Source organism: Heptranchias perlo, chromosome 32, assembly GCF_035084215.1.
Source record: "Heptranchias perlo isolate sHepPer1 chromosome 32, sHepPer1.hap1, whole genome shotgun sequence".
NCBI lineage: Eukaryota > Metazoa > Chordata > Chondrichthyes > Hexanchiformes > Hexanchidae > Heptranchias > Heptranchias perlo.
This window is the reverse complement of record NC_090356.1, coordinates 6,251,029-6,268,750: the sequence shown is the minus strand read 5'-3', so window position 1 is coordinate 6,268,750 and position 17,722 is coordinate 6,251,029. Positions and strand designations below refer to the sequence as shown.

The 17,722-nt window shown below is 51.8% G+C and overlaps 1 protein-coding gene across 2 annotated transcripts in view; it reads left to right on the top strand.

The window, feature by feature from the left end:
* arhgef16 (Rho guanine nucleotide exchange factor (GEF) 16) overlaps positions 1–17,722 on the top strand; it is a 39,903-nt gene that overhangs the window by 15,497 nt on the left and 6,684 nt on the right. For both annotated transcript variants that reach the window (XM_067970069.1, XM_067970070.1), the window contains exons 4-12: positions 885–1,051; positions 1,654–1,710; positions 3,081–3,241; positions 10,128–10,280; positions 10,419–10,548; positions 11,365–11,439; positions 13,627–13,719; positions 14,632–14,786; positions 16,830–17,021. In XM_067970069.1, coding sequence (XP_067826170.1) covers positions 885–1,051; positions 1,654–1,710; positions 3,081–3,241; positions 10,128–10,280; positions 10,419–10,548; positions 11,365–11,439; positions 13,627–13,719; positions 14,632–14,786; positions 16,830–17,021 — 1,183 coding nt within the window. The remainder of the gene's footprint in view (positions 1–884; positions 1,052–1,653; positions 1,711–3,080; positions 3,242–10,127; positions 10,281–10,418; positions 10,549–11,364; positions 11,440–13,626; positions 13,720–14,631; positions 14,787–16,829; positions 17,022–17,722) is intronic.

The following is a 17,722-nucleotide window of genomic DNA, read 5'->3' as shown; positions in this document are numbered from 1 at the left end:
TCCATTCCCCTGCACTAACATCCTTAACCTTGATGGGCACAGAAAATATAACTAAAAAGAAAGAATGTCAGTGTTCCATTGGGTAGGGTGGCTGTGGCTGATTAATGCTTTGCACTGGTAATCTGCCCGGTTTTAGCTGGTTAAGTTCCAATACTCTTGCTCATACTTGCGGTCACCAATGCCTCAGCTCTCTGGACTCGGGGAAGTGGGGTATATCTCTATGGGGCAGTGACATCCCAAAACAGGCAGACAAAAACTCTATCCGTGTGGGTTCCTCAATAGTAGTTGGGTCTTAAATATGGTACTGGATTTCCATGGATTTTCAGACACCTGAATGGACATTTGTGGGTGTGGGGGAGGGGGACGAGTGGGTGCTGTAGCACCAATCCCCAGTGAGAGTCAATGCCTTCAGGAGCAAAGGGCTTTAAATTGGAAGCCATACAGAATGTAAACATGTTAAACTGGTACATTTTTGGGGCCGATGTCACGAGTGGAGAACTAGCTGGAGGCTGTGGGATTTGGTTATGGTCTGTTTTGTGTCCAATGCAGTGAGAGGTTTTTAATGAGGTGATTTGTAATTCAGGAATACTTCAGCAGGCTCCTTCACACAAACCTGTCACATTCCCCATCAGCACGTCGTCTCCTCCTTGTTGGAGGAGACTTTAAAAACAGCCGATCGGATATCTATTGGGAGGCAATGGATCCCGGGCAGCCGGCAGAGAATCCCTTCCTGGGGGCTCTCCGGCGTCTCTCCCTCCGGCAGCGGGAGGGCCCGATGGTGGGTTTGTTCGCCAGCTCGGAGGGGCCCAGCGAGAGCCAGGGCGGGGCGACAGGAAACCTGCGCGAAACCTTCAGCTCCTTCCTGAGTAAACTTCTCTCCTCAGACCCAAGGCTGTACCAGGAGGTGCGAGAGAGAGGCCTGGCCATTGTCCCGGAATCGGACGATGATCTGCTGGACGACACCGGCCACTTGGAATCCTCGGAGCCCGATGAGAAGATTGTGGTTCAGAATTACCGACCACCGCAAATGATGTGGAGTCAGTTACCCCAGGTGAGGTTTCGCAAAGATAAATAGTTTCTGTTCGATTGTTTCGACGTGTACAGTCAGCTAAGTTTCCAATCTCCAGGCCGTTACATTCGGGTATTTTTGTATGGGACCTTAACCCAGTCCACAATCCAGGCTGACGCCCCCAGTGCAGTACCCAGGGAGCACTGCACTGTCTGAGGTGCTCTCTTTCAGGCGAGACGTTTAAACCGTTTTAAAGATCCTGTGGCACTTGATTTTTAGAAAAGACCAGAGGAATCGTCCAGGTGTCCTGGAAAAACATTCAATTCTCAAATCAACATCACCAAAACCAGATTATCTGGTCATTTATCTCATTGGCGTTTGTGGGATCTTGCTGTGCGCAATTTGGCTGTCGCGTTTCCTGCATTCCAACGGTGACTACACTTCAAAAGTACTTAATTGGCTGTAAAGCGCTTTGAGACGTCCTGAGGTCGTGAAAGGCGCTATATAAATGCAAGTTCCTTCTTTAGTTCTTTCTTTAACCCATTGGGAGCTGGCATAGCTGCCCCTGTTGTGCTTTGCTGCGGGGCACAAGCAATATTACTGATAACTGCTTACTGATGCCTGTCATCTCTTATTGTTTTCAGGTTCTAGAGAGGGGGATTCTGCAGAAACTGTCAGCTGAGGAACGCAAGAGGCAAGAGGTACGGCCGAGGGTTGTGTCGATGTTTGGGGAATGTCGTGGACTTTCCCACCCAGGAAGACATTGTGGGAAATAGGCTGGAGGGTAAATGGAGCCAGCTGAGGTCAGATACTTGTATTTTATTATTGGGAAACCAGGGTGAAGGGTCAGGGCCCACAGTACAGGACAGTACCAGTGTGCTCTGGATTAAATTGCCAATCGGCCTGAGACAGCTGGTGCTGTAGAGGGTGCTCTTCTATGGTTACGTAGAATTACTTAGAACGTACAGCACAGAAACAGGCCATTCGGCCCAACAGGTCCATGCTGGTGTTAATGCTCCACACGAGCCTCCTCCCACCCTTCTTCTAATTCCATCAACATATCCTTCTATTCCCTTCTCCCTCATGTGTTTATCGAGCTTTGGACTCTGGGGGAATCAAACGATACGGGGATCAGGCGGGAAAGTGGAGTTGAGCCATGATCTTATTGAATGGCGGAGCAGGCTCGAGGGGCTGTTTGGCCTCCTCCTGCTTCTATTTCTTATGTTCCCCTTTAAATGTATCGATGCTATTCGCCTCAACTACTCCTTGTGGGAGCGAGTTCCACATTCTAACCACTCTCTGGGTAAAGAAGTTTCTCCTGAATTCCCTATTGGATTTATTAGTGACAATCTTATATTTATGGCCCCAGTTTTGGACTCTCCCACAAGTGGAAACATCTTCTCCACATCTGCCCTATCGAACTCCATCATAATTTTAAAGATCTTGCTCAGGTCACCTCTCAGCCTTCTCTTTTCTAGAGAAAAGAGCCCCAGCCTGTTCAGTTTTTCCTGATAGGTGTAACCTTTCAGTTCTGGTATCATTCCTTTAAATCTTTTTTGCACCTCCTCCAGTGCCTCTATATCCTTTTTGTAATATGGAGACCAGAACTGTGCACTGTACTCTGAGTGTGGCCTAACCAAGGTTCGATACTAGTTTAACATAACTTCTCTGCTTTTCAGTTCAATCCCTCCATAAATGTTTGGCGCTAAAGGGAATTGTTGGGGCAGAATAGAGGGAGTCCAACACTCTGCTCATCAGTGAGCACTTGATGCTTTCCCTGAGTGCCCAAAACAGAGAGTCACGTCAGTCACAGAGAATAAAAAAAAATCTGCCAGGCTCCCCGCTTCTGATTGCTGCCTGGTAACAGCCATGTGTGTGGATTTTGGGTGAAAGTATGATGGGTCTCAGATGTGATGCTCCCTACAGTTGAAAATCCTACAGGTACGCTCAATCCAGGCTTACACGTGAAGAAAGGCCACTTTGGAAGGGTACCAGAACTGTGCCCTGCAGGAGTGGGCTGATTAGTAAATGAAAATCGAATTCCCTCTTCATTCTTTTCTCCTTTCTACAGGCCATCTTCGAGATCATCGTGTCAGAGTTCTCCTACCAGCACAGCCTGAGCGTCCTCATCCAGATGTTCAAGAACTCAAAGGATCTACGGGAGACCATGACCAGCACGGAACACCATCACCTCTTCTCCAACATCTGTGACATTCAGGAGGCCAGTAAGAGGTATGGAGGGAAGGGAAGGGGGGGAGGGAGGGGAAGGGGAGAGGGAGGGTCCCCCATGCTGTTCTGACAGCTCTTGTGTGGAGCGCCCATTCTCTGTACAAGCTCCACCCTTTAGGTAATGCCAGTCGGTAGATGGTGGTTGAGAGGCTCCCAGTTTACACCTGGTGTGAACTCGGTTAATCCCATCAACGGCTTCAGTAGAAGTGGGATGATCTGATTTGTGACTGGGTTATTTCAGTGTAGGGTGTAGAATCGAGCTTTCGTCCTCCTCCCCATCTCTCCTGAGCCTGCTGACACGTTGTGTGGGTACAATTCACGGGCACCAGGAGCCCCCTGCTACTTTGGGCGCTATTTGACTGAAGGGTCATCGAGGGAGCTGAGCAATCCCGCTCTCCTCTGAAACCCACCCATGGGCACTTACCGACAGGACCTCACTGGATGATGCTCAGGAACTGATTTCCCCCCGTTCCCCAGCCCAGGAGCAATTAAACCACATCACACCAGCACAGTCCGCAATGAAGGGCGGAGCCCGCCACTGATTGCCAGGTGAGGACGGGATTGTGATGCCCACCACTATCGAATATCCTACCGTCACTCAATGTCTAGACTGGTACATGAAGGTAAGACCCTTGGCATCAGTGGAGCTGCCCCCCCGACCCCCCAAGCCAAGTGTAGGTCAACACTCTACAGAGAGAACATTTTTTTTTAAATGACAAATATATAGGCTGCATATAGTGACACCATAAGTCCCGGCCAGAATGGAGATGATTGGGTAATTCCCCTATCAATCACTGCTGTAAGTGACTGAGATTGATGTTGCACACATAATTTGTATGTAACTATCCTCCACTCACTGCATTTTGCCGGAGAAATAATCCTGCTGTAATCTGGAGACTTTGCTGTAGTTTTGCTCTGAGTTCGGAGACTCTGTTCCGCCCCTGCCTTCAACTCATTGGCTGGCACGGCGGCATCAGTACTCACTCCGAGAAAATATAATGGGCTCCTGAACATTGTACTGTTTTGGTTGCAGTTTGTGTTGGTGTTGTTGTTGGCCTGGGTTCGTCTGGGCTGTGCGACAGAGTGGGGTTAAAGGTGAACGGATCGTGCTCCCCACCAGTAGCTGGACCAGGCATGTTGGAACAGGATGCCCCACCCAAGGTGCTTCACACGGCTGACAATTCAATGATAGTCGGTCAACAGGCCTGGACTTGAATGTTCTCGGATTGCTTGTCTAGAGTAGACCTGTAGCTGCTCTTAATTCTGACTGCCTCGCCACAGCCAGATCAATGGGCAAAGGCATTGACTGAGGCGGCAGTGTGGCAGCCAGTCCACGGGACAACCAACGTGCAGGACCAGTGCTAGCCTGAGCTGCAGGAGAGAGACAATGCTGCTAGAAACTGCAGCAAATTTACCAGGGTCGGATTACAGTGCTGGCTGAGTTCCTGTAAAACCAACAAGCTGGGTTTCACTGGTGCGGTTTCGCCGTGGGTTATTGCTGCCTGCGAATACACCGACCAGTTTTCTCTCCTTCCCTGAAGGCACTGACTCTTGCCAGGGTGCAGAGTACACCGACAACAGCTGCCCTATCACACTTCAGCCGAGCAGGTCTTTCTTTTGTGTGTGAACCTAGACAGTGAGTTGCATAGAATTACGTAGAGTCTACAGCAGAGAAACAGGCTATGCCGGTGTTTATTCTCCACATGATCCTCCTCTCACTTTAATTACCTCTTCCCACCCTGCCTCCGTATCTCTCTATTCCCTTCTCGTGTACGGGTCAAGCCTCCCCTAAATGCGTCAATACAACAACAACAACAACTTGCATTTATATAGCCCCTTTAACGTAATAAAACGTCCCGAGGGGCTTCACGGGAGCGATTATCAAACACAATTTGACACCGAGCCACACAGGGCGATATTAGGACAGGTGGTCAAAGAGGGAGGTTTTAAGGAGCACCTTAAAGGAGGAGAGAGAGGCGGAGAGGTTCAGGGAAGGAATTTCAGAGCTTAGGGCCCAGGCAGCTGAAGGCACGGCCGCCAATGGTGGAGCGATTAAAATCGGGGGATGCGCAAGAGGCCAGAATTGGAGGAGCGCAGAGATCGCGGAGGGTTGTAGGGGCTGGAGGAGGTTACAGAGAGAGGGAGGGAACGAGGCCATGAAGGGATTTGAAAACAAGGACGAGAATTTAAAAATCGAGGTGTTGCTGGACCGGGAACCAGTGTCGGTAAGCGAGCACAGGGGTGATGGGTGAACGGGACGGTGCGAGTTAGGGAAAGACCAGTGCTAGCCCAGGGGCACTGGGGCCAATTGTAGCAGGCCTTCTGACACCAGGCCGAAATGATCCTACGCAGCACGGACCAGAGGCGAACGTACTGCCTTCTGGTGGGCGATGCTCGGTCCTGCGGTAGGCCAAATCCATTTTAACCTCCTCGTGTTGGCTGCTGCGCAGTCCGGAGAGGGTAGCCGGGCGGAATACGTGGCTAAAAGTCACTCACTAACTCATGCTCTCCTCACCTCACTGCTCCAAGGAGTGAGACTCGATCAGCGGGGATCTCCGAGTGTAGTCAAAACCATTCACTTTCATATTGCAGGGCAGACGCTACGTTACTGGTTGGGGTTCAAGGTTCAAATTTGACAGGGACGTTGCAATTGTGATTACTGAGCATAATTAACCCATTACACGCATCCTTGTGCTGCTTCTACTACTGAAAAAGAAAAAAAGGGAGTTAAAAAGAATTGAAAAGAAAGGTTTGCATTTATATACGCCTTTCACAACCTCAGGATGTCCCAAGACGCTTTACAGTCAATAAAGTACTTTTTGAAGTGTCGTCACTGTTGTAATGTAGGAAACGTGGCAGCCAATTTGCGCACAGCAAGATGCCACAAACAGCATTGTGATAAACCGAGGCCCCATTTGGTCATTAACGTCTCATCCAAAAGACGGTACCTCCGACAGTGCAGCACTCCCTCGGTACTGTACTGGGAGTATCAGGCCTGCATTATGTGCTCAAGTTTGTGGAGTGGGACTAGAACCCACAACCGTAAAACTCGAGAGGCGAGAGTGCTGAGCCACAGCTAGCACTTGGTGCTTTATGTTGCTGTTTGGTTAGTATATAAGTTTACTGGAGGCGCACAACTCTGGTCTGTGTGACATCCCTAAATTCAAAGAGAATTTGATAGAATGGGGCAAGACCATTCGGTCAAATAAGCAGATTGTTGCAAGTGGGGTAAATATTAACCACTGGAACCACAAGGGCAGATAATAGAACAGGATCCAATATCTGGGTTGTCAGGGACAATGTCAACTTCGTTCAGCAGCTGAGAGATGAAAAAGTACTGAAAAAACAGACTGAGCAAGATAATGAGCACAGAGACTTTGAGGTCCTTGGTACCACATTAAGAATTATAGTTGCCTTGTGCTCACTTGCTAAATTACAAGCAGAATTACCCACCCTTCATCTGAACAGATGAGCTTTTTCCCTAGATCTGGGATGGCCTTTGACCTATTTTGCTATTTAAAGGGGTGGTGCACTGATGATTAAATTACCCAGATTGGTGTTTAAAGGGGAAGTGTGCTGATGGTAAATGGCCTTGATCTCTGTTTAAAGGGGCATTGTGCTGATAGTGAATGTGGAGGCAATTTACCGTGTTATGTGTGTTCACTGAGAAGATGGTGGTGGTTACACAATCGGGGGTGTGCTGTTGCTGTGATGGTTGCTGGGTATATATTTTATTGGCCTGTGCATTGTAAAGATGACGGGTGGGTAATGAGCAGGTTCACGATCGGCTGCTCTCGTGCAAATGATAGAATTTCAGGGCTAGTTTGAGAAGATTGGGTTTCAGCGCACGAGATCCATGTTCCCTTATCTCGCTGGGCTGCACCGTTATCGCACCATGTGAGTCTGTCATTGCTCACGGGTTTGTATGGAGCTCTTGCCTCTCCCGGCTGGTAATGACAGAGCCTCTGATCGGTGCCTCGCAAGCGGAGCCGACCCGAAGGCTGCGATCCCGTAAATTTGTTCGTGTTCATCACTCGATTTGAGTGTCGCTCATTTGTTATGTGCTAGCAGATCACCTGTGGCGTTGCTTGCAGTAAGTCCGATGATGCTCCCTGTGCTCGCTGACCTACACTGGCTCCCGGTCTGGCAATGCCTCGATTTTAAAATTCTCATCCTTGTGTTCAAACCCCTGCAAGGTCTCGTCCCTCCCTATCTCTGTAACTTCCTCCAGCCCTACAACCCTCCGAGATCTCTCCGCTCCTCCAATTCTGGCCTCTTGCCATCCCTGATTTTAATCGTTCCACCATTGGCGGCCGTGCCTTCAGCTGCCCAGGTCCAAAGATCTGGAATTTCCTCCCTAAATCTCTCTATCTCTCTCTCCTCCTTTAAGACGCTTCTTAAAACCTATCTCTTTCACCAAGCTTTCGGTCACTTGTCCTAATATCTCCTTATGTGGCTCGGTGTCAAATTTTGTTTGATAATTGCTCCTGTGAAGCACCTTGGGACATTTTACTAGGTTACAGGTGCTATATAAATGCAAGTTGCTGTTGTTGTTATTGATGCTTAGTAACGACACCAGCTGCCCAGTTGGCCTTGTGTTTAATTTGGCCGATCCAGGTCCACAAGTTTAATTGTTGTAACATCCTGAGCTCAATTATTGGTTAATTGCTGTTGGTGCGAGAGGTTTGCAGATTGGGAGGTGCTTGTAAATTTCAAGCTGCAGGTCAGGAAGGACCAGCAAGGAATGACTGTCGTTCTTTTTTTTAAACTGTAGCTTTGACACTTCAAGAAGTGTGACTGCTGTGTGCAAGATACAAGACTTTTACACACTGATGGTACACGCGTGTGCATGTAGGGATCATACCCAGTAACGCGCAGGACCATGAAAGCACCTTTCACGACCTCAGGGCGTCCTAAAGTGCTTTGCAGCCAATGAAGTACTTTTGAAGTGTAGTCACTGTTGTAATGTGGGAAACGTGGCAGGTAATTTTTGCACAGCAAGATCCCACAAGCAGCAAATGAGATAAAAGACCAGATAATCTGTTTTAGTGATGTTCATAGAAGTTTACAACATGGAAACAGGCCCTTCGGCCCAACATGTCCATGTCGCCCAGTTTATACCACTAAGCTAGTCCCAATTGCCTGCACTTGGCCCATATCCCTCTATACCCATCTTACCCATGTAACTGTCCAAATGCTTTTTAAAAGACAAAACTGTACCCGCCTCTACCACTGCTTCTGGCAGCTCGTTCCAGACACTCACCACCCTTTGAGTGAAAAAATTGCCCCTCTGGACCCTTTTGTATCTCTCCCCTCTCACCTTAAATCTATGCCCCCTCGTTATAGACTCCCCTACCTTTGGGAAAAGATTTTGACTATCTACCTTATCTATGCCCCTCATTATTATATAGACTTCTATAAGATCACCCCTAAACCTCCTACTCTCCAGGGAAAAAAGTCTCAGTCTATCCAACCTCTCCCTATAAGTCAAACCATCAAGTCCCGGTAGCATCCTAGTAAATCTTTTCTGCACTTTTTCTAGTTTAATGATATCCTTCCTATAATAGGGTGACCAGAACTGTACACAGTATTCCAAGTGTGGCCTTACTAATGTCTTGTACAACTTCAACAAGACATCCCAACTCCTGTATTCAATGTTCTGACCAATGAAACCAAGCATGCTGAATGCCTTCTTCACCACCCTATCCACCTGTGACTCCACTTTCAAGGAGCTATGAACCTGTACTCCTAGATCTCTTTGTTCTATAACTCTCCCCAACGCCCTACCATTAACGGAGTAGGTCCTGGCCCAATTCGATCTACCAAAATGCATCACCTCACATTTATCTAAATTAAACTCCATCTGCCATTCATCGGCCCACTGGCCCAATTTATCAAGATCCCGTTGCAATCCTAGATAACCTTCTTCACTGTCCACAATGCCACCAATCTTGGTGTCATCTGCAAACTTACTAACCATGCCTCCTAAATTCTCATCCAAATCATTAATATAAATAACAAATAACAGCGGACCCAGTACCGATCCCTGAGGCACACCGCTGGTCACAGGCCTCCAGTTTGAAAAACAACCCTCTACAACCACCCTCTGTCTTCTGTCGTCAATCCAATTTTGGTTGAGGGATAAATATTGGCCCAGGATACAGGGGAGAACTCCCCTGCTCTTCTTCAAAATAGTGCCTCAGGATCTTTTACGCCTACCTGAGAGGGCAGACAGGGCCTCGGTTTAACGTCTCACCCGAAAGACGACACCTCCGACAGTGCAGCACTCCCTCAGAATTGCACTGGAGTGTCAGCCTGGATTTTGTGCTCAAATCTCTGGAGTGGGACTTGAACCAACAACCTTCTGACTTAGTAGCGAGTGTAGGGTTGCCAACTCTCCAGGATTGCCCTGGAGTCTCCAGGTATTAAGGATTAATCTCCTGGACATTGCTGTGTGCAAACCCGGGAGAAAAACCTTTTGAGGTGTTTTTTCAAAAAAAATTGTGTGTTTCTTTCATTTTCTTTGATCACTTGTGTTTATTTAATTATAAAAATATTGAGATGGGAAACGCGGAGAATCAACCAATCGGGTAATGAAGAGACTGTTCGCTTCCCAATTGGCCACGGGATGGCGGTGCGTTGCGAGGATGGACGTGTCAGGCAACCAACGGCGGAAGAGTGGGGGCGGGGCAGCTGGGGGGGGGGGGTCATGTGATGAAACCTCCAGGAATATGACCAACCAGAGTTGGCGACCCTGGGTCAAGGCTGAGACCTAGAGATCAGGCACCTAACCTGGAACGTGTGTGGTCTGTATGGACCATTGCCCGTGAGGTGGTCAGGAAGCTTGAATCAGATACATGGTCTACAATTGACCTGTGTTTCTCTTTAGGTTTTTTGATGACCTGGAGACCCGACACAAACAGGACCCAGTAATCCGTGACATCAGCGACATCGTGGATTATCACACGACAAACCGCTTTGAGGCCTATGTCATCTACTGCTCAAACGAAATCTACCAGCAAAGAACGCTCCAGAAGTTACTGTAAGTACAGTGATTGGGACAGCCCGAGGCTCTCGAAAGTTTGGAGACGGCCAAGTCGAGCGTTGTGTGGGGACTGGTAACAAAGCGATGGGTCACTGTGCCCGGCCGTTGGCTAACGCTCTTCCTTGCCTCTTGCAGCAATTCAAACACGCAGTTCAAGGAAGTCCTGCAGCGGATTCAGAGTCAGACGGAATGTGGCGGCTTGCCCATCATCTCCTTCCTGATCCTGCCCATGCAGCGGGTCACACGGCTGCCGCTCCTCATGGATGTAGGTTGAGTGGCGCATCTCTCGCTGGGTTTGTGTGCGATCGCTGGCTGACGGGTTATTGACTGCACGGACACGCAAACCAAGCTGCGGGGAGACTGAGGGCCGACATCTTGTTAAAATTCTCATCCTTGTTTTCAACTACCTCCATGGCCTCGCCCCTCCCTATCTCTGTAACCTCCTCCAGCCCCTACAACCCTCGGATATCTCTGCGCTCCTCCAATTCTGGCCTCTTGCCCATCCCTCGATTTTCATCGCTCCACCATTGGCGGTCGTGCCTTCAGCTGCCTGGGACCTCAGCTCTGGAATCCCCTCCCTAAACCTCTCCGCCTCTCTGCCTCTCCCTCCTCCATTAAGACGCTCCTTAAAACCTACCTCTTTGACTAACCTGCCTAATATCTCCTCATGTGGCTTGGTGTCAAATTTTGTCTAACTTGTGCTCCTGTGAAGCACCTTGGGATGTTTTACTACGTTAAAGGCACTTTATAAATTCAAGTTGTTGTTTTTGGTGACGACGCTTTGTGAGGGGAGGGGAAAGATGATGGGTCCTGAACTGCTGAGACCATTGAAAGCACAGGGCTGACCCCGCTCCCAGGCCCGAGGGGTCGTTGACCCCGCTCCCAGGCCCGAGGGGTCGTTGACCCCGCTCCCAGGCCCGAGGGGTCGTTGACCCCGCTCCCAGGCCCGAGGGGTCGTTGACCCCGCTCCCAGGCCCGAGGGGTCGTTGACCCCGGTTGCCTCCTGTACCATGTGACTTGCGTGCCTTCCCCTTTAACATCGCTGCGATTTCACACTAATCCTCTCTCATTTGTCTTTCAGACTATTTGTCAGAAAACCAATCGTCTGCGAACAGAGTACGATGCAGCCACCCGGGCGTTGAAAGCCATCAGTAAGGTAGAGGCCCGATACCGCCTATACCCCCTCCGTAGGGCTCGAGTGATACCCAGCCAGCGATCCTCAGCTCAGGGCAACAGTCCTTCGTCCACAACTCATGTACATTCTGCCAATCGTTCCCTTTCCCTCAACAGTTCCAACCCCTACATAAATCCTGAGGTTGCCCAAGGTTTGAATTCTGCCCAAGTCTGGGAGACACTTCTGATATCTCGCTTGCGTTCCTCGACCAGATACTGGCTGTTTAACGAGCAGCATTATCCTCATCTCGTCCCTGTGTCTGCCTGGGTTCTGAGACTCTCTCTCTCTGCATCTGTGTGTCTCTCTGTCTCTCTTTCCCTCTGTCCATGTCTTGCATATTCGCTCTCTCTCTCGCTCTCTCTCTCTCGCTCTCTCTCTCTCTCGCTCTCTCTCTCTCGCTCTCTCTCTCTCGCGCTCTCTCTCTCGCGCTCTCTCTCTCGCGCTCTCTCTCTCGCGCTCTCTCTCTCGCGCTCTCTCTCTCTCGCTCTCTCTCGCTCTCTCTCTCTCGCTCTCTCTCGCTCGCTCGCTCTCTCTCGCTCGCTCTCTCTCGCTCGCTCTCTCTCTCTCGCTCGCTCTCTCTCGCTCGCTCTCTCTCGCTCGCTCTCTCTCGCTCGCTCTCTCTCGCTCGCTCGCTCTCTCTCGCTCGCTCTCTCTCGCTCGCTCTCTCTCGCTCGCTCTCTCTCGCTCGCTCCCTCTCGCTCGCTCTCTCTCGCTCGCTCTCTCTCGCTCGCTCGCTCTCTCTCGCTCGCTCTCTCTCGCTCGCTCTCTCTCGCTCGCTCTCTCTCGCTCGCTCTCTCTCGCTCGCTCTCTCTCGCTCGCTCTCTCTCGCTCGCTCTCTCTCGCTCTCTCTCTCGCTCTCTCTCTCGGGCTGGGGGAGCGGGGGGTCAGGTGAGCGTCTCTCTTGGGGGGGGGGGGGGGGGGGGGGAGGGGAGGAGGAGATGAACAATGCCACTGCCTTTGGGGGTGGAGAAGAGTGTCTCTGTGATTGGGGGTGACGTGTTTAAGTGGGGGAGGGAGAGAGGTGCCTGGATTCCTCTCCCACTCGCCGCCCTCCACGTCTGACGCAGCCCCGACCCATTTACCGGGGCTTGTTACGTATGCACGGCGCTCCCCCCCCCCCCCCCCCCCCCCGGGGGGAATTCCCACCGTGTAGTTGTTCCATTACTGGACTAATAATCCAGAGAACACGAGTTCAAATCCCACCAGCGCAGTTTGAGAATTTAATTCCGTTTACAAAATTTGGAAATAAAAAGCTGGTCTCAGTAAAAGTGATTGTTGTAATAACCCGGTCTGGGCCTATATCTGACTCCAGTCCCAAAACCTAGTAAACCACTCTGTTGTTTTAAAAAAAAAAACCATCACCTTCTCAAGGGGCACTAGGGGGTGGGCAATAAATGCCAACCGTGCCAGTGATGCCCACATCCCGAGAATGTATATTTGAAAAAAAAATGGTACCTCCAGCGCTGCTGTGGAGATGGCAGAACCAACGAGGAGCTTGAAGGGGCAGGAGTGGCCTGAAGATCAGAACGAGGCCTCGGCCGAGACCAAGGCCTCCAGCAGGGGCCGTCTGGAGGGAGTTGAGATCCCAATAAGGCCGTCTCCCTCCCTTCCCATGGCAGCCCTGGGAAGCAGTGTTAAGTGAGGCGGAGAGCTGGGAACCCTGGCAAGACACCTCCTGACGTGGAGAGGGGGAGGGAAATCCCCGATTTGGGGGGGGGGTTGAGGCAGCTGTAGGCCATTGTCTGCCACGACCCTGATCGATTTTGGGTGGGGCCACAAAGGAGAGTTCTCCCCAGCGTTTCCATAACGACCGTAATAGATTTAAAGAATTTAATCAGATTTACTTCCCTCATCAGGACAGATCCACAAGAGATGAGGGAAAATTCCTTCCATCTTTGTCTCAATCTCTCACCTATACAAGTGTTGGAATATTGGGGACACGCCCTCCTGAACTTTAACCCCATGACATCGGCCGGTATTCAGGCCTGGTTCTTGAGTTGTCAGCTATTTTGAAGCTGTTGGGTCAGTTTTGGCTGAAGGTTGTCCCATTGCCCTCTGTGTTATTGGTAATTATAGTAACTCAACTCCCAGCAGCCTGAGCCTTTTGAACCCCAATGAACAGCTGGTTATGAACCCACCACCTCACCTTTCCGTTCCGTTCCTTTCCAGCTGGTTAAGACGTGCAATGAAGGAGCACGGAGAATGGAGCGGACAGAACAGATGTTCACCATCCAGACACAGCTGGACTTTGGGAAAATCAAGGTATTGTGCTCAGATCGGTCTTGCCTTTATTTTGTGGGTGTTTCTCTCACACTCATTCGCTCACTACTTTTCTCACCCATTCACCGTCTGTCTGTACTTTGCGTGTTTTCTCTGTTTCACTATTGCTCGCTCTCTGGCGATGTTTATGTTTGTTTGGTCCTCTCTTCCGATCTTGTTTTCTCTCTGTCGCTGCTTTTTTTCTCTTCCCCCCCCCCCCCCCCTCCCTCCCAATCTCCCCACCCTTCCTTCCCACTCTTCCCACCCCTCGCTCCCTCCGTATCCTTCCCTCCCACCCTATCATTCATCTCGCTCCCGCTGGCGCTCTCGCTCCCGCTCTCGCTCCCGCTGGCGCTCTCGCTCTCGCTCTCGCTCCCGCTGGCGCTCTCGCTCTCGCTCCCGCTGGCGCTCTCGCTCCCGCTCTCGCTCCCCCTGGCGCTCTCGCTCCCGCTCTCGCTCCCGCTCTCGCTCCCGCTCCCGCTCTCGCTCCCGCTGGCGCTCTCGCTCCCGCTGGCGCGCGCGCTCTCGCTCCCGCTGGCGCGCGCGCTCTCGCTCCCGCTGGCGCGCGCGCTCTCGCTCCCGCTGGCGCGCGCGCTCTCGCTCCCGCTGGCCCGCTGGCGCTCTCGCTCCCGCTGGCGCTCTCGCTCTCGCTCCCGCTGGCGCTCTCGCTCTCGCTCCCGCTGGCGCTCTCGCTCTCGCTCCCGCTCCCGCTGGCGCTCTCGCTCCCGCTGGCGCTCCCGCTCCCGCTGGCGCTCTCGCTCCCGCTGGCGCTCTCGCTCTCGCTCCCGCTCCCGCTGGCGCTCTCGCTCTCGCTCCCGCTCCCGCTGGCGCTCTCGCTCCCGCTCCCGCTCCCGCTGGCGCTCTCGCTCCCGCTCCCGCGGACGGCGGTGTTAGTGACTCTCTCCTGTATCCTAGGGTTTCCCACTCATCTCTACTTCAAGATGGCTGCAGAAAAGAGGGGAGCTCACCGTGTTTGTGGAAGAATCTGGAATCTTTCGTAAAGTGTTTGGGAAACAAAGCTGCTTCCTCTTCCTCTTCAATGATGTGTTGATCGTCACCAGGAAGCGAAGGTATCTCATCATCACTGACCGAACCTCAGAGAGCAAAGTTTGTGTGGTGACAGAGTGTGAGTGTGCGGAGAGTGTTGTGGTTTTAGTTGATGACGGTGCTGATTGACCGTGTCCCCTCCCATTGACCATTGTCCGACTGGCCCTGTCTGATTGGGCTGTTTGAACTCGCCAGGGCCTGGAACGCTCAAGTTGAATCTTTCAAAGTCATGGAAGGCTCGTCCTGATCATCCACCTCACCTGCCCCGTCTCCAGCTTGAGACTTTGTCCATCAGCCCCTTAGGACTCAGAGTCTCTGAGAGAAATGCGACAGCTCGTGACCCTGGGGCTAAATGGGGATTAAAATTCTTTTTGGTTCCAATTTTTCTTTCTCTTTCTTTTTCATGCTCTCCCTCCAGCTCTCTTGCTCTTTCTTTCTCTCTCTCTCTCTCTCTCTCCCTCCCACTCTCTCGTACCCTCTCTTTCTTTCTTTCTCACTCTCTCACTCTCCTCTCTCCCGCTCTTGTCTCTCTCTCTTTCTCTCTTTCAACCCCTCTCCCATGCTTTCTTTTTTCACGTTCACTGCGCGTTTTCCCTCATGCACCCTCTCGTGGTCTTTTGGTCTCTCCCGCACTCTCTTTTGTGCGCTCACTCTCTTTTGTGCGCTCACTCTCTTTTGTGCGCTCACTCTCTTTTGTGCGCTCACTCTCTTTTGTGCGCTCACTCTCTTTTGTGCGCTCACTCTCTTTTGTGCGCTCACTCTCTTTTGTGCGCTCACTCTCTTTTGTGCGCTCACTCTCTTTTGTGCGCTCACTCTCTTTTGTGCGCTCACTCTCTTTTGTGCGCTCACTCTCTTTTGTGCGCTCACTCTCTTTTGTGCGCTCACTCTCTTTTGTGCGCTCACTCTCTTTTGTGCGCTCACTCTCTTTTGTGCGCTCACTCTCTTTTGTGCGCTCACTCTCTTTTGTGCGCTCACTCTCTTTTGTGCGCTCACTCTCTTTTGTGCGCTCACTCTCTTTTGTGCGCTCACTCTCTTTTGTGCGCTCACTCTCTTTTGTGCGCTCACTCTCTTTTGTGCGCTCACTCTCTTTTGTGCGCTCACTCTCTTTTGTGCGCTCACTCTCTTTTGTGCGCTCACTCTCTTTTGTGCGCTCACTCTCTTTTGTGCGCTCACTCTCTTTTGTGCGCTCACTCTCTTTTGTGCGCTCACTCTCTTTTGTGCGCTCACTCTCTTTTGTGCGCTCACTCTCTTTTGTGCGCTCACTCTCTTTTGTGCGCTCACTCTCTTTTGTGCGCTCACTCTCTTTTGTGCGCTCACTCTCTTTTGTGCGCTCACTCTCTTTTGTGCGCTCACTCTCTTTTGTGCGCTCACTCTCTTTTGCTCTCTCTCACACTCTTCTCCTCACCCTCTTTCTTCCTCCCTTTGTCTCTTTCTCCCCTCCCCGGAGGTGCTAGTCCTTACTGAGGTGCAGTCCTGTGATGCCCTCCCAGTACCTCGTATATGAGCCTAGAGTGCGATTAACAGCGGACCAGCCTACAGTGTTGAGATGGGGGTGGAATCATCGCCAAGCCCATGTCCTGTCTTACTCTCTGTCCCCGGGGGTGGGGGGGGGTCACTGGAGAGCAATCCCCAGCCACACCCCCGTCCCTCGGTAACCCACCAGCACTGGGACCCACTGTAGCACCTCCTCCTGTTGATCAGGGGGCCTCTATGCCTCAGTCCCACACCAGCTGGTGCACATGCCCAGAGCGTTAGGGGGGGGGGTGAAGTGGTGTTTGGGACCATTGATATCCAAACCCTGGTTCGGAGAATGTATCTGGCCAGATCTTAGTCATGTTGTGTATGTGTCGTCTCCGTCCCCACCCTCACTCCGTGCACCCAGGGGTGGGGTGGGGAGGTCAGATGTACCGTCCCAAGGCTCAGTGTGGGTGAACTCACAGTCTCACCATCCTCCCCACCCCCCTGCTGCCTGTGTGTCCCCTTGTGTTCCGTCCGTGAGCGTTGCTAGGGGAGGTCGGAGGTCGAGTTTGATGATGTCACCTGTTTCCGTCCCGTTTTCTCGGCAGTGAGGAGAGTTACACGGTGCAGGACTACGCCATGCTGGACCACGTGGGGGTGGAGGCGGTGGAGAGCGGAGAGTTGCCCCACTCTCCCCCAGGGAAGGCTGCGACTGGCTCCAACACTCACCTCTTCAAGATCGTCATGAGAAAGAACAGCGCCGGAGAAATGGAGCAAATTGTGTTGGCCACGGACTCCCAGTGAGTACAAAGCTTGGAACTCAGTCGGTGTGTTTAATCCCACTGCTCATGCCCCCCTCCTGGGCCATCGTACCCATTGCCTCTTAATCACTGCCATTTCCGAAATGACTCCTTCCCCTTTCCCCTTTCCCCGCCCCCAATTTCCTCCCCTGCTGGCGATGACTTTTAACCGGTTCCACAGGCATTTACCCACCTCCTCAACCAAGTCCCCATTCTCCACGTTCGAGCTTAATTGGTGATTGTCAGCAGATCATTCGACTATTATGGGCATCACGGCCAAGGGCAATGCTGCCCTCTTCCCCCAATCCCCCCCCCCAGGTCTACAGATTGACCTCGGAGAGAGGTCACTGGGCAGCAATCCTGCAGTAATTCCTCACCCTGTTCTAGCCCAGGGTTGCCCTGGGCAATGACGGTGACCCCCTGATCGCTGCTGTGCCAGCTGAGATCCACTGACTTGGCACAGGTCCGAGCCCTGGGCCCAGTCCGCGTGGCTCAGCCGCGGCAGGCATTAAATCTACCCACCGGGCTTCACCTTCAGGCCCAGGCACGATGGGCCCACTGGCCTCCTTCTGTGCTGTATCATCCTACGATTCAGAGGTTTCAGTGCGATGGTGCAGCTGCTGAGGGCCCAGTCCCACCGAGCGGGTGACGAGATCCTTTCTCCGACCTCGCCGCACAGGAATATAGTCGGGATCAAGAGA